The sequence below is a fragment of the Maylandia zebra genome, linkage group LG23 (assembly GCF_041146795.1).
Source record: "Maylandia zebra isolate NMK-2024a linkage group LG23, Mzebra_GT3a, whole genome shotgun sequence".
In the NCBI taxonomy this organism is placed as follows: Eukaryota; Metazoa; Chordata; class Actinopteri; order Cichliformes; family Cichlidae; genus Maylandia; species Maylandia zebra.
The window spans coordinates 24,211,646-24,229,154 of record NC_135188.1 but is presented as its reverse complement, the minus strand read 5'-3'; the positions used below and the strand labels follow the sequence as shown (position 1 = coordinate 24,229,154).

The 17,509-nt window shown below is 35.3% G+C and overlaps 1 protein-coding gene across 5 annotated transcripts in view; it reads right to left on the bottom strand.

Annotated features, from left to right (window-relative positions):
- unc80 (unc-80 homolog (C. elegans)) overlaps positions 1-17,509 on the bottom strand; it is an 84,145-nt gene that overhangs the window by 10,179 nt on the left and 56,457 nt on the right. For 4 of the 5 annotated variants that reach the window (XM_076880221.1, XM_076880223.1, XM_076880222.1 and 1 more), the window contains 5 exons: positions 17,351-17,443; positions 17,037-17,255; positions 1,899-2,099; positions 250-373; positions 22-147 (listed from right to left, as the gene is read on the bottom strand). In XM_076880221.1, the coding sequence (XP_076736336.1) occupies positions 22-147; positions 250-373; positions 1,899-2,099; positions 17,037-17,255; positions 17,351-17,443 (763 nt within the window). Of the gene's footprint in view, positions 1-21; positions 148-249; positions 374-1,868; positions 2,100-17,036; positions 17,256-17,350; positions 17,444-17,509 lie in introns of all 5 variants that reach the window. The other variant, XM_012922262.5, reaches the window with a different exon arrangement.

The following is a 17,509-nucleotide window of genomic DNA, read 5'->3' as shown; positions in this document are numbered from 1 at the left end:
GATAGGGTCATCTCGCCATACCTGAATCTGCAGAGCAACCAATCGGACCACGGCGGTGCTAAAGGGCAGAGGCGGAGACAGGTAAGGGCTGAGGTGGAGGAGTGGCAGCCCGTCCGCCACACTGGAGGGGCCAACCACACCCATCACCTGACAACAGACCAGACAAACCACCCCACCAAAAAACTTAAGAAAATGCTAAAAAAAAAAAGAAAAACAACTTTGCTTTTCAACATCTTTGCAGTCCCATACCAGGTTGACGCAGACGTTGATAAGCGAGCGCAGGTGAGGCAGGAACGAGATGATCGGCTGTCGCTGCAAGGTCAGGCAGATCCCCTCGATCAGGCTACTGGCCGCCTCCCACTCCACCTGTCTCCTGGAGAACAAACAAGTACACACCACCACCCCCCGAAACCACATACAAGCACATTGTCATGAGTTTAAAAAAAAAAAGAGCTCACAGGGAAAAACAATTCTGCCCCTGAAGGGAGTTTGTTTGTTTGTAACCAATCTAGTGTCGACAGTTTTCAAGATATCACCTTCAAAGTTGGTAAAATGGTAGATATGGTACAACCTATATTAACCCTCTCAGGCTCAAATTAAGTTTCTGTTGCTAATGCACAAAAGAATACCTGCAGTGGTACTTCTGAGTAAAAAAACTCATAAAATATGTATGTGGGGTAATCTGCAACGCCTGCCTTGAGAGGGTTAACAACTATTTTTTATGGCCCGTCTTCAAACTTCACATCAACATACTAAGCCTTGGGGGACATTAGCACCCAAGGTCAAAGTTGACCTTGAAAAGAAACTTCAAGAAACCACATCAAGGAACATTTCAGATGAAAGTGCATGGAGAGAGCTGCACAACGCACTCAATATTTTTTCATTATGATGCCCTACGATGGCACAATGTTGCCATAAAATTTCACAAAATTACACAGCATGAATACATATTCAAATCTCAAACTTTTAGAGCTCATAGAAGTCAAAGATTGCATCAAAGACAACAAATGTCGCAAAGCTCACAAACATAGCCAACTAAACACTGCAGCAACAGATCCGCCTCAGAGCAGTGTTACCTCTCAGCTAGCTGCCTCCAGTCTACAGTCAGGGAAGCTTTTCTGTACTCTTTATTACCAACATTTATGCATTTATGTATATATGCAAATGGACCTCTGTGATAGTTTTACTCCAACTTTCTACAGTTTTTTGCAGGATTGGACCACTGGAAAGGCGAGGATAATGAAAAGTTATGTGAAACGTGTGTTTGGTTTTTTTACTTTAGAGCAGTATTACCGCAATACTCAACATACTGCAAAACTTTAAAAACTACAATAGTATTGTATTGTGGGCTGTCTGGAGATTCCCACCTCTAGTAAATACCTGACCATATGAATAAGGACTTTCAGGAGACAAGTTCACTGAAGTCCCTGAAATATTTGGATGTGTGCGATCTGACGGCAGCAGATGTGAAGGCCTGATGTTTTGTCTATACCTTCTCAAGTACAAGTAACATAATATTGATGAAGAATTCGTTCTTCATTGTGAGCTAAATAAAGACTAAAAAGACAACATAACACCTATATGTTGCTTTCCATGGCCAAAGACTGGACACTCCAGGCATAGAGGAACGCTGCCACTGATCCATTGTTAGAACAAACATCGTCACACACTTTTATGCCATTACGCATTTAAACTCACAGACAGGAAAACACAGTCCACAGAAGCACTTACGGTACAGCACCCACGAAGGCAGCGCTACAGAGGACAGTGCCAAGAAGCCGTCTATTCACTGTACACACCACGGCAGCGGCACAGCACGATACACTCACAGGGAGACGGAGAAAGAAGAGGGATTGTGTTCAACAGACCTGCTGCATAAAGCCTGAGGGCGAGCGCACCTGAGCGTGGGCATCTTGTGGATCTTGTTGAACATGCGGTCCAGCCTCTTGAGGATGAGGATGAGGGCAGGCCGGACGGCCTCGGACGACCAGTCGGTGATGGGCAGCATCTCCATGATGTAACGCCGCAGCCCTCGGCTCTCCATGGTCAGGGTGTCGTAGGGCGCCAGCTTCAGCAGGGCGTGGGCGATCTCTGCCAGCCTGGGGGCAGTAACATTCATTCAGTTCAACTTACAAGTGCTTTTTAGGATACAGCTTTAATTAACTAAGGAATGTGAAGAAACAACTTTACTGACTTTATTCCCAAAATGTGTGTATTGTGTCAACGAGATATCAACCGAAGTTGAATTAGGGCCGATCTGCAATAGTGTATAACACTATGCATAAATGCATAGTACGTGTAAATATTAATTAATATCTTAAGAACAAACAATTGCCACAACAGCAAGAAGGAAAACAAGTTTGAAGTGCCTTAAGTTTCGAAATAAGAGCAAGTTAATTGTCCACTAGTCAATCGACTATAGAAACCTACAGAAGAGGATTAGGGCCACTGGAAAAAAAAAAGTGGGCATATCTTTTTTTCTTCTTTTCAGGAATTCTGAGAAAAAACTCTGAGTTCTGAGATTAAAGTTAGAATTCTGAGAAAAAAAAATCAGACTTTTTTCTCAGAATGCTGTATTTTTTTTCCTCAGGATTCTGACTTTAACCTCAGAAATCTGACTTTTTTCTCAGAATTCTGACTTTAATCTCACTTTAATTCTGACTTTAATCTCACTTTAACTCTGACTTTAACCTCGGAATTCTGACTTTAACCTCAGAATTCTGACTTTAACCTCAGAATTCTGACTTTTCTCAGAATTCTGACTTTAATCTCACTTTAATTCTGACTTTAACCTCAGAATTCTGACTTTAATCTCACTTTAATTCTCACTTTAACCTCAGAAATCTGACTTAAACCTCACTTGAATTCTGACTTTAACCTCAGAAATCTGACTTTTTTCTCAGATTTCTGACTTTTCTCAGAATTCTGACTTTAATCTCACTTTAATTCTGACTTTAACCTCGGAATTCTGACTTTAACCTCGGAATTCTGACTTTAACCTCGGAATTCTGACTTTTTTCTCAGAATTCTGACTTTTTTCTCAGAATTCTGACTTTTTTCTCAGAATTCTGACTTTAATCTCACTTTAATTCTGACTTTAACCTCGGAATTCTGACTTTAACCTCAGAATTCTGACTTTAACCTCAGAATTCTGACTTTAATCTCACTTTAATTCTGACTTTAATCTCACTTTAATTCTGACTTTAACCTCAGAATTCTGACTTTAATCTCACTTTAACTCTGACTTTAACCTCGGAATTCTGACTTTTATCAGAATTCTGACTTTAATATCACTTTAATTCTGACTTTAACCTCGGAATTCTGACTTTAACCTCAGAATTCTGACTTTAACCTCAGAATTCTGACTTTAATCTCACTTTAATTCTGACTTTAATCTCACTTTAATTCTGACTTTAACCTCAGAATTCTGACTTTAATCTCACTTTAACTCTGACTTTAACCTCGGAATTCTGACTTTTATCAGAATTCTGACTTTAATATCACTTTAATTCTGACTTTAACCTCGGAATTCTGACTTTAACCTCAGAATTCTGACTTTAACCTCAGAATTCTGACTTTAATCTCACTTTAATTCTGAATTGAACCTCAGAATTCTGACTTTAATCTCACTTTAATTCTGACTTGAACCTCAGAATTCTGACTTTAATCTCACTTTAATTCTGACTTGAACCTCAGAATTCTGACTTTAATCTCACTTTAATTCTGACTTGAACCTCGGAATTCTGACTTTAATCTCACTTTAATTCTGACTTTAACCTCAGAATTCTGACTTTAATCTCACTTTAACTCTGACTTTAACCTCGGAATTCTGACTTTAACCTCAGAATTCTGACTTTAACCTCAGAATTCTGACTTTTCTCAGAATTCTGACTTTAATCTCACTTTAATTCTGACTTTAACCTCAGAATTCTGACTTTAATCTCACTTTAACTCTGACTTTAACCTCGGAATTCTGACTTTAACCTCAGAATTCTGACTTCAATCTCACTTTAATTCTGACTTTAACCTCAGAATTCTGACTTTAATCTCACTTTAATTCTGACTTTAACCTCAGAATTCTGACTTTAATCTCACTTTAACTCTGACTTTAACCTCGGAATTCTGACTTTAACCTCAGAATTCTGACTTTAACCTCAGAATTCTGACTTTAACCTCAGAATTCTGACTTTAATATCACTTTAATTCTGACTTTAACCTCGGAATTCTGACTTTAACCTCAGAATTCTGACTTTAACCTCAGAATTCTGACTTTAACCTCAGAATTCTGACTTTAATCTCACTTTAATTCTGACTTTAACCTCGGAATTCTGACTTTAACCTCAGATTTCTGACTTTTCTCAGAATTCTGACTTTAATCTCACTTTAATTCTGACTTTAACCTCGGAATTCTGACTTTAACCTCAGAATTCTGACTTTAACCTCAGAATTCTGACTTTAATCTCACTTTAATTCTGACTTGAACCTCAGAATTCTGACTTTAACCTCAGAATTCTGACTTTAACCTCAGAATTCTGACTTTAATATCACTTTAATTCTGACTTTAACCTCGGAATTCTGACTTTAACCTCAGAATTCTGACTTTAACCTCAGAATTCTGACTTTAACCTCAGAATTCTGACTTTAATCTCACTTTAATTCTGACTTTAACCTCGGAATTCTGACTTTAACCTCAGATTTCTGACTTTTCTCAGAATTCTGACTTTAATCTCACTTTAATTCTGACTTTAACCTCGGAATTCTGACTTTAACCTCAGAATTCTGACTTTAACCTCAGAATTCTGACTTTAATCTCACTTTAATTCTGACTTGAACCTCAGAATTCTGACTTTAATCTCACTTTAATTCTGACTTTAATCTCACTTTAACTCTGACTTTAACCTCGGAATTCTGACTTAAACCTCACTTGAATTCTGACTTTAACCTCAGAAATCTGACTTTTTTCTCAGAATTCTGACTTTAATCTCACTTTAATTCTGACTTTAACCTCAGAATTCTGACTTTAATCTCACTTTAATTCTGACTTTAATCTCAGAATTCTGACTTTAATCTCACTTTAACTCTGACTTTAACCTCGGAATTCTGACTTTAACCTCAGAATTCTGACTTTAATCTCACTTTAATTCTGACTTTAACCTCGGAATTCTGACTTTAATCTCACTTTAATTCTGACTTTAACCTCGGAATTCTGACTTTAACCTCGGAATTCTGACTTTAACCTCGGAATTCTGACTTTTTTCTCAGAATTCTGACTTTTTTCTCAGAATTCTGACTTTTCTCAGAATTCTGACTTTAATATCACTTTAATTCTGATTTTAACCTCGGAATTCTGACTTTTTTCTCAGAATTCTGACTTTAACCTCAGAATTCTGACTTTAATCTCACTTTAATTCTGACTTTAACCTCGGAATTCTGACTTTAACCTCAGATTTCTGACTTTTATCAGAATTCTGACTTTAATATCACTTGAATTCTGACTTTAACCTCAGAATTCTGACTTTAACCTCAGAATTCTGACTTTAACCTCAGAATTCTGACTTTAATCTCACTTTAATTCTGACTTGAACCTCAGAATTCTGACTTTAATCTCACTTTAATTCTGACTTGAACCTCGGAATTCTGACTTTAATCTCACTTTAATTCTGACTTTAACCTCAGAATTCTGACTTTTTTTCTCAGAATTCTGACTTTTTTCTCAGAATTCTGACTTTTCTCAGAATTCTGACTTTAATCTCACTTTAATTCTGACTTTAACCTCGGAATTCTGACTTTAACCTCAGAATTCTGACTTTAATCTCACTTTAATTCTGACTTGAACCTCAGAATTCTGACTTTAATCTCACTTTAATTCTGACTTTAACCTCAGAATTCTGACTTTAACCTCAGAATTCTGACTTTAACCTCAGAATTCTGACTTTAATCTCACTTTAATTCTGACTTGAACCTCGGAATTCTGACTTTAATCTCACTTTAATTCTGACTTTAACCTCAGAATTCTGACTTTAACCTCAGAATTCTGACTTTAACCTCACTTTAATTCTGACTTTAACCTCGGAATTCTGACTTTAACCTCAGAATTCTGACTTTAATCTCACTTTAATTCTGACTTTAACCTCGGAATTCTGACTTTAACCTCAGATTTCTGACTTTTCTCAGAATTCTGACTTTAATCTCACTTTAATTCTGACTTTAACCTCAGAATTCTGACTTTGATCTCACTTTAATTCTGACTTTTTTCTCAGAATTCTGACTTTTTTCTCAGAATTCTGACTTTAATATCACTTTAATTCTGACTTTAACCTCGGAATTCTGACTTTAATCTCACTTTAATTCTGACTTTAACCTCGGAATTCTGACTTTAACTTCAGAATTCTGACTTTAACCTCAGAATTCTGACTTTAATCTCACTTGAATTCTGACTTTAACCTCAGAATTCTGACTTTAACCTCAGAATTCTGACTTTAATATCACTTGAATTCTGACTTTAACCTCGGAATTCTGACTTTAACCTCAGAATTCTGACTTTAACCTCAGAATTCTGACTTTAATCTCACTTTAATTCTGACTTGAACCTCAGAATTCTGACTTTAATCTCACTTTAATTCTGACTTTAACCTCGGAATTCTGACTTTAACCTCAGAATTCTGACTTTAACCTCAGAATTCTGACTTTAATCTCACTTTAATTCTGACTTGAACCTCAGAATTCTGACTTTAATCTCACTTTAATTCTGACTTGAACCTCGGAATTCTGACTTTAATCTCACTTTAATTCTGACTTTAACCTCAGAATTCTGACTTTTTTTCTCAGAATTCTGACTTTTTTCTCAGAATTCTGACTTTTCTCAGAATTCTGACTTTAATCTCACTTTAATTCTGACTTTAACCTCAGAATTCTGACTTTTTTTCTCAGAATTCTGACTTTTTTCTCAGAATTCTGACTTTTCTCAGAATTCTGACTTTAATCTCACTTTAATTCTGACTTTAACCTCGGAATTCTGACTTTAACCTCAGATTTCTGACTTTTCTCAGAATTCTGACTTTAATCTCACTTTAATTCTGACTTTAACCTCGGAATTCTGACTTTAACCTCAGAATTCTGACTTTAACCTCAGAATTCTGACTTTAATCTCACTTTAATTCTGACTTGAACCTCAGAATTCTGACTTTAATCTCACTTTAATTCTGACTTTAATCTCACTTTAACTCTGACTTTAACCTCGGAATTCTGACTTAAACCTCACTTGAATTCTGACTTTAACCTCAGAAATCTGACTTTTTTCTCAGAATTCTGACTTTAATCTCACTTTAACTCTGACTTTAACCTCGGAATTCTGACTTTAACCTCGGAATTCTGACTTTAACCTCAGAATTCTGACTTTAACCTCAGAATTCTGACTTTAATCTCACTTTAATTCTGACTTGAACCTCGGAATTCTGACTTTAATCTCACTTTAATTCTGACTTTAACCTCAGAATTCTGACTTTAACCTCAGAATTCTGACTTTAACCTCACTTTAATTCTGACTTTAACCTCGGAATTCTGACTTTAACCTCAGAATTCTGACTTTAATCTCACTTTAATTCTGACTTTAACCTCGGAATTCTGACTTTAATCTCACTTTAATTCTGACTTGAACCTCAGAAATCTGACTTTTTTCTCAGAATTCTGACTTTAATCTCACTTTAACTCTGACTTTAACCTCGGAATTCTGACTTAAACCTCACTTGAATTCTGACTTTAACCTCAGAAATCTGACTTTTTTCTCAGAATTCTGACTTTAATCTCACTTTAACTCTGACTTTAACCTCGGAATTCTGACTTTAACCTCGGAATTCTGACTTTAACCTCAGAATTCTGACTTTAACCTCAGAATTCTGACTTTAATCTCACTTTAATTCTGACTTGAACCTCGGAATTCTGACTTTAATCTCAGAATTCTGACTTTAACCTCAGAATTCTGACTTTAATCTCACTTTAATTCTGACTTGAACCTCAGAATTCTGACTTTAATCTCACTTTAATTCTGACTTGAACCTCAGAATTCTGACTTTAATCTCACTTTAATTCTGACTTTAATCTCACTTTAACTCTGACTTTAACCTCGGAATTCTGACTTAAACCTCACTTGAATTCTGACTTTAACCTCAGAAATCTGACTTTTTTCTCAGAATTCTGACTTTAATCTCACTTTAACTCTGACTTTAACCTCGGAATTCTGACTTTAACCTCGGAATTCTGACTTTAACCTCGGAATTCTGACTTTAACCTCAGAATTCTGACTTTAACCTCAGAATTCTGACTTTAATCTCACTTGAATTCTGACTTTAACCTCGGAATTCTGACTTTAACCTCAGAATTCTGACTTTAACCTCAGAATTCTGACTTTAACCTCAGAATTCTGACTTTAATCTCACTTTAATTCTGACTTGAACCTCAGAATTCTGACTTTAATCTCACTTTAATTCTGACTTGAACCTCAGAATTCTGACTTTAATCTCACTTTAATTCTGACTTTAATCTCACTTTAACTCTGACTTTAACCTCGGAATTCTGACTTAAACCTCACTTGAATTCTGACTTTAACCTCAGAATTCTGACTTTAATCTCACTTTAATTCTGACTTTAACCTCGGAATTCTGACTTTAACCTCAGATTTCTGACTTTTCTCAGAATTCTGACTTTAATCTCACTTTAATTCTGACTTTAACCTCAGAATTCTGACTTTGATCTCACTTTAATTCTGACTTTAACCTCAGAATTCTGACTTGAACCTCAGAATTCTGACTTTAATCTCACTTTAATTCTGACTTTAACCTCAGAAATCTGACTTTTTTCTCAGAATTCTGACTTTTTTCTCAGAATTCTGACTTTAATCTCACTTTAATTCTGACTTGAACCTCAGAATTCTGACTTTAATCTCACTTTAATTCTGACTTGAACCTCGGAATTCTGACTTTAATCTCACTTGAATTCTGACTTTAACCTCAGAATTCTGACTTTAACCTCAGAATTCTGACTTTAATCTCACTTTAATTCTGACTTTAACCTCGGAATTCTGACTTTAACCTCGGAATTCTGACTTTAACCTCAGAATTCTGACTTTAATCTCACTTTAATTCTGACTTTAATCTCAGATTTCTGACTTTAACCTCAGAATTCTGACTTTAATATCACTTTAATTCTGACTTTAACCTCGGAATTCTGACTTTAACCTCAGAATTCTGACTTTAACCTCAGAATTCTGACTTTAACCTCAGAATTCTGACTTTAATCTCACTTTAATTCTGACTTTAACCTCAGAAATCTGACTTTAATCTCACTTTAATTCTGACTTTAACCTCGGAATTCTGACTTTAATCTCACTTTAACTCTGACTTTAACCTCGGAATTCTGACTTTAACCTCAGAATTCTGACTTTAACCTCAGAATTCTGACTTTAACCTCAGAATTCTGACTTTAATCTCAGTTTAATCCTGACTTTAACCTCAGAAATCTGACTTTAACCTCAGAATTCTGACTTTAACCTCAGAATTCTGACTTTAATCTCACTTTAATTCTGACTTGAACCTCGGAATTCTGACTTTAATCTCAGTTTAATCCTGACTTTAACCTCAGAAATCTGACTTTAACCTCAGAATTCTGACTTTAACCTCAGAATTCTGACTTTAATCTCACTTTAATTCTGACTTGAACCTCAGAATTCTGACTTTAATCTCACTTTAATTCTGACTTGAACCTCGGAATTCTGACTTTAATCTCACTTGAATTCTGACTTTAACCTCAGAATTCTGACTTTAACCTCAGAATTCTGACTTTAATCTCACTTTAATTCTGACTTTAACCTCGGAATTCTGACTTTAACCTCGGAATTCTGACTTTAATCTCACTTTAATTCTGACTTTAACCTCAGATTTCTGACTTTAACCTCAGAATTCTGACTTTAACCTCAGAATTCTGACTTTTTTCCCTCAGAATTCTGACTTTTCTCAGAATTCTGACTTTAACCTTGGAATTCTGACTTTAACCTCAGAATTCTGACTTTAACCTCAGAAATCTGACTTTTTTCTCAGAATTCTGACTTTTTTCTCAGAATTCTGACTTTTTTCTCAGAATTCTGACTTTTCTCAGAATTCTGACTTTAATATCACTTTAATTCTGACTTTAACCTCGGAATTCTGACTTTAACCTCAGAATTCTGACTTTAATCTCACTTTAACTCTGACTTTAACCTCGGAATTCTGACTTTAACCTCAGAATTCTGACTTTAACCTCAGAATTCTGACTTTAACCTCAGAAATCTGACTTTTTTCTCAGAATTCTGACTTTTTTCTCAGAATTCTGACTTTTTTCTCAGAATTCTGACTTTTCTCAGAATTCTGACTTTAATATCACTTTAATTCTGACTTTAACCTCGGAATTCTGACTTTAACCTCAGAATTCTGACTTTAATCTCACTTTAATTCTGACTTTAACCTCGGAATTCTGACTTTAACCTCGGAATTCTGACTTTTTTCTCAGAATTCTGACTTTTTTCTCAGAATTCTGACTTTTCTCAGAATTCTGACTTTAATATCACTTTAATTCTGATTTTAACCTCGGAATTCTGACTTTTTTCTCAGAATTCTGACTTTAACCTCAGAATTCTGACTTTAATCTCACTTTAATTCTGACTTGAACCTCGGAATTCTGACTTTAACCTCAGAATTCTGACTTTAATCTCACTTTAATTCTGACTTTAACCTCGGAATTCTGACTTTAACCTCAGATTTCTGACTTTTCTCAGAATTCTGACTTTAATCTCACTTTAATTCTGATTTTAACCTCAGAATTCTGACTTTAATCTCACTTTAACTCTGACTTTAACCTCGGAATTCTGACTTTAACCTCAGAATTCTGACTTTAACCTCAGAATTCTGACTTTAACCTCAGAAATCTGACTTTTTTCTCAGAATTCTGACTTTTTTCTCAGAATTCTGACTTTAATATCACTTTAATTCTGACTTTAACCTCGGAATTCTGACTTTAACCTCAGAATTCTGACTTTAATCTCACTTTAATTCTGACTTTAACCTCGGAATTCTGACTTTAACCTCAGATTTCTGACTTTTATCAGAATTCTGACTTTAATCTCACTTGAATTCTGACTTTAACCTCAGAATTCTGACTTTAATCTCACTTTAATTCTGACTTTAACCTCAGAATTCTGACTTTAATCTCACTTTAACTCTGACTTTAACCTCGGAATTCTGACTTTAACCTCAGAATTCTGACTTTAACCTCAGAATTCTGACTTTAACCTCAGAAATCTGACTTTTTTCTCAGAATTCTGACTTTTTTCTCAGAATTCTGACTTTTTTCTCAGAATTCTGACTTTTCTCAGAATTCTGACTTTAATATCACTTTAATTCTGACTTTAACCTCGGAATTCTGACTTTAACCTCAGAATTCTGACTTTAATCTCACTTTAATTCTGACTTTAACCTCGGAATTCTGACTTTAACCTCAGATTTCTGACTTTTATCAGAATTCTGACTTTAATCTCACTTGAATTCTGACTTTAACCTCAGAATTCTGACTTTAACCTCAGAATTCTGACTTTAATCTCACTTTAATTCTGACTTTAACCTCGGAATTCTGACTTTAACCTCGGAATTCTGACTTTAACCTCGGAATTCTGACTTTTTTCTCAGAATTCTGACTTTTTTCTCAGAATTCTGACTTTTCTCAGAATTCTGACTTTAATATCACTTTAATTCTGATTTTAACCTCGGAATTCTGACTTTTTTCTCAGAATTCTGACTTTAACCTCAGAATTCTGACTTTAATCTCACTTTAATTCTGACTTGAACCTCGGAATTCTGACTTTAATCTCACTTTAATTCTGACTTTAACCTCAGAATTCTGACTTTAACCTCAGAATTCTGACTTTAACCTCACTTTAATTCTGACTTTAACCTCGGAATTCTGACTTTAACCTCAGAATTCTGACTTTAATCTCACTTTAATTCTGACTTTAACCTCGGAATTCTGACTTTAACCTCAGATTTCTGACTTTAATCTCACTTTAATTCTGACTTGAACCTCGGAATTCTGACTTTAATCTCACTTTAATTCTGACTTTAACCTCAGAATTCTGACTTTAACCTCAGAATTCTGACTTTAACCTCACTTTAATTCTGACTTTAACCTCGGAATTCTGACTTTAACCTCAGAATTCTGACTTTAATCTCACTTTAATTCTGACTTTAACCTCGGAATTCTGACTTTAACCTCAGAATTCTGACTTTAATATCACTTTAATTCTGATTTTAACCTCGGAATTCTGACTTTTTTCTCAGAATTCTGACTTTAACCTCAGAATTCTGACTTTAATCTCACTTTAATTCTGACTTGAACCTCGGAATTCTGACTTTAATCTCACTTTAATTCTGACTTTAACCTCAGAATTCTGACTTTAACCTCAGAATTCTGACTTTAACCTCACTTTAATTCTGACTTTAACCTCGGAATTCTGACTTTAACCTCAGAATTCTGACTTTAATCTCACTTTAATTCTGACTTTAACCTCGGAATTCTGACTTTAACCTCAGATTTCTGACTTTTCTCAGAATTCTGACTTTAATCTCACTTTAATTCTGACTTTAACCTCAGAATTCTGACTTTAATCTCACTTTAATTCTGACTTTAACCTCAGAATTCTGACTTTAACCTCAGAATTCTGACTTTAACCTCACTTTAATTCTGACTTTAACCTCGGAATTCTGACTTTAACCTCAGAATTCTGACTTTAATCTCACTTTAATTCTGACTTTAACCTCAGATTTCTGACTTTAACCTCAGATTTCTGACTTTTCTCAGAATTCTGACTTTAATCTCACTTTAATTCTGACTTTAACCTCAGAATTCTGACTTTAATCTCACTTTAACTCTGACTTTAACCTCGGAATTCTGACTTTAACCTCAGAATTCTGACTTTAACCTCAGAATTCTGACTTTAACCTCAGAAATCTGACTTTTTTCTCAGAATTCTGACTTTTTTCTCAGAATTCTGACTTTAATATCACTTTAATTCTGACTTTAACCTCGGAATTCTGACTTTAACCTCAGAATTCTGACTTTAATCTCACTTTAATTCTGACTTTAACCTCGGAATTCTGACTTTAACCTCAGATTTCTGACTTTTATCAGAATTCTGACTTTAATCTCACTTGAATTCTGACTTTAACCTCAGAATTCTGACTTTAACCTCAGAATTCTGACTTTAATCTCACTTTAATTCTGACTTTAACCTCGGAATTCTGACTTTAACCTCAGATTTCTGACTTTTCTCAGAATTCTGACTTTAATCTCACTTTAATTCTGACTTTAACCTCAGAATTCTGACTTTAATCTCACTTTAATTCTGACTTTAACCTCAGAATTCTGACTTTAATCTCACTTTAACTCTGACTTTAACCTCGGAATTCTGACTTTAACCTCAGAATTCTGACTTTAACCTCAGAATTCTGACTTTAACCTCAGAAATCTGACTTTTTTCTCAGAATTCTGACTTTTTTCTCAGAATTCTGACTTTAATATCACTTTAATTCTGACTTTAACCTCGGAATTCTGACTTTAACCTCAGAATTCTGACTTTAATCTCACTTTAATTCTGACTTTAACCTCGGAATTCTGACTTTAACCTCAGATTTCTGACTTTTATCAGAATTCTGACTTTAATCTCACTTGAATTCTGACTTTAACCTCAGAATTCTGACTTTAACCTCAGAATTCTGACTTTAATCTCACTTTAATTCTGACTTTAACCTCGGAATTCTGACTTTAACCTCGGAATTCTGACTTTAACCTCGGAATTCTGACTTTTTTCTCAGAATTCTGACTTTTTTCTCAGAATTCTGACTTTTCTCAGAATTCTGACTTTAATATCACTTTAATTCTGATTTTAACCTCGGAATTCTGACTTTTTTCTCAGAATTCTGACTTTAACCTCAGAATTCTGACTTTAATCTCACTTTAATTCTGACTTTAACCTCGGAATTCTGACTTTAACCTCAGATTTCTGACTTTTATCAGAATTCTGACTTTAATATCACTTTAATTCTGACTTTAACCTCGGAATTCTGACTTTAACCTCAGAATTCTGACTTTAACCTCAGAATTCTGACTTTAACCTCAGAATTCTGACTTTAATCTCACTTTAATTCTGACTTTAACCTCAGAATTCTGACTTTAATCTCACTTTAATTCTGACTTTAACCTCGGAATTCTGACTTTAATCTCACTTTAATTCTGACTTTAACCTCAGAAATCTGACTTTTTTCCCTCAGAATTCTGACTTTTCTCAGAATTCTGACTTTAACCTTGGAATTCTGACTTCAACCTCACTTTAATTCTGACTTTAACCTCAGAAATCTGACTTTTTTCTCAGAATTCTGACTTTTCTCAGAATTCTGACTTTAACCTCAGAAATCTGACTTTTCCCCCCTCAGAATTCTGACTTTTCTCAGAATTCTGGCTTTTCTCAGAATTCTGGCTTTTATCAGAATTCTGACTTTAACCTCAGAAATCTGACTTTAATCTCACTTTAATTCTGACTTTAACCTCGGAATTCTGACTTTAATCTCACTTTAATTCTGACTTTAACCTCAGAATTCTGACTTTAATCTCACTTTAATTCTGACTTTAACCTCGGAATTCTGACTTTTTTTCTCAGAATTCTGACTTTAACCTCGGAATTCTGACTTTAACCTCACTTTAATTCTGACTTTAACCTCAGAAATCTGACTTTAACCTCAGAATTCTGACTTTGATCTCACTTTAATTCTGACTTTAACCTCAGAATTCTGACTTGAACCTCAGAATTCTGACTTTAATCTCACTTTAATTCTGACTTTAACCTCAGAATTCTGACTTTAATCTCACTTTAATTCTGACTTTAACCTCAGAATTCTGACTTTAATCTCACTTTAATTCTGACTTTAACCTCGGAATTCTGACTTTAATCTCACTTTAATTCTGACTTTAACCTCAGAAATCTGACTTTTTTCCCTCAGAATTCTGACTTTTCTCAGAATTCTGACTTTAACCTTGGAATTCTGACTTCAACCTCACTTTAATTCTGACTTTAACCTCAGAAATCTGACTTTTTTCTCAGAATTCTGACTTTTCTCAGAATTCTGACTTTAACCTCAGAAATCTGACTTTTCCCCCCTCAGAATTCTGACTTTTCTCAGAATTCTGGCTTTTCTCAGAATTCTGGCTTTTATCAGAATTCTGACTTTAACCTCAGAAATCTGACTTTAATCTCACTTTAATTCTGACTTTAACCTCGGAATTCTGACTTTAATCTCACTTTAACTCTGACTTTAACCTCGGAATTCTGACTTTAACCTCAGTTTAATCCTGACTTTAACCTCAGAAATCTGACTTTTTTCTCAGAATTCTGACTTTTCTCAGAATTCTGACTTTAACCTCAGAAATCTGACTTTTCCCCCCTCAGAATTCTGACTTTTCTCAGAATTCTGGCTTTTCTCAGAATTCTGGCTTTTATCAGAATTCTGACTTTAACCTCAGAAATCTGACTTTAATCTCACTTTAATTCTGACTTTAACCTCGGAATTCTGACTTTAATCTCACTTTAACTCTGACTTTAACCTCGGAATTCTGACTTTAACCTCAGAATTCTGACTTTAACCTCAGAATTCTGACTTTAACGTCGGAATTCTGACTTTAATCTCAGTTTAATCCTGACTTTAACCTCAGAAATCTGACTTTTTTCTCAGAATTCTGACTTTTCTCAAAATTCTGACTTTAACCTCAGAATTCTGACTTTAATCTCACTTTAATTCTGACTTGAACCTCGGAATTCTGACTTGAACCTCGGAATTCTGACTTGAACCTCGGAATTCTGACTTTAATCTCACTTTAATTCTGACTTTAACCTCAGAATTCTGACTTTAATCTCACTTTAATTCTGACTTTTACCTCAGAAATCTGACTTTTTCCCCTCAGAATTCTGACTTTTCTCAGAATTCTGCCTTTAACCTCAGAATTCTGACTTTTTCATCAGAATAATTTTTCCTCAGAATTCTTACTTTAATCTCAGAATAAGACTCATAAGAAATGCTAAAAGCATTTTGTAATTTAAACACAACAAAGTAAAGCCTGTGTGTTATCCATCAAGTGCTGGATGTGTGAAAGAATGTAGGTGGTGAGAATTAATGAGTCATAACTTTCTGACTAAATCTGCTGATGCCCAGCAAATACTTCAAGTTACAGTTAGTAATTTTTATGTTTTTCACCAAAAAGCATTCTGTACTCCTAAATATATCTAGAATAGTTTGTAATTACATCTTCCAGCGAGCTGAAGCAGTCTCATATCAATAATGTAATAAAAGCATGAAGCAACGAGACAATAATGTCACAGTCATCTGAATAAAATCTCATCTTCTTTCTCCTCACCTCAAGCTGAAACCCTAACCCCTAACCCTTAGGCTGAAAATCCCATGTTCCCTCTGACAAATAGTTTGATTACATTCTCACACTGAATGAGAGTTTATCTAATACATTTCAACCAACAGTGTTAGATACACGTCAAAGAAAGTTTCACTGATAGAGGATAACAGTTTAGCATATCCTTAACAAGTCACCTCAGTACTGCTGGTCAGAAGTGAGCTTCACTGACTCATCGACTCATTTTGGACTCCCTTCACAAAGTTTTACAGCCTCCTTCAGAGTAAATGAAGCTGGATGCTTCTCAGTCTGCATTGACAGCTGAGGTAAACAGTGGAGTGACAGGGAAAAATTCCAGGGTGGATTTGAATTTGATCCAAACATTAGTGGAAACACAGATACTGAACTGTTTGTATTTCATCTCTCTTGGCTGACTGAAACATGTTTGTCCTATAGCAGCCACTGTAGTTAGGGTTATGCACTTGAATCTCAATGGGTAAGAAAACTAAATAATTTGACAAATTTACACACTAACTAAAATCAGCTGCTATTTCATCGCACACCTCATGTGGGACTTGATGTCCAGTAGCTCCAGAGCTGTGACCCGCGGCTCGCCTGCAACGTTCTGTAGGATTTTGAGCCGTGGCCCACAGTGTTTGTAAAACTCGGTGCAGATGTTCAACAGGGACTCCCGTGGACGGCGGAACTCCTCCCTGGCAATGCGCTCGTCCAGCTCCTCCCTTGGCATGCCCTGGCCCTCCTCCAGCAGGTGAAGATTGTCCCTGACAATACAAAGATCTCCTCAGTCTTGGTTTTCAAACTCCAAAACTGCACTATAGTCATCTATTCTGAGACAGGTGAGAGTTAAAGTTCTGACCTGGTGTTGACCCCTCCGGACATGGCGTGGTTAGCCGTAGTGCCGCCCTTGTGGCCCTGATCACAGCGAGATATCTGGGGAGCCGTCATGGGCCTGTGGACGATCAGATGACAACAACTAAGAGGAGCTAAAAGCAAATCTAGACTCAGTTGTGTCTGC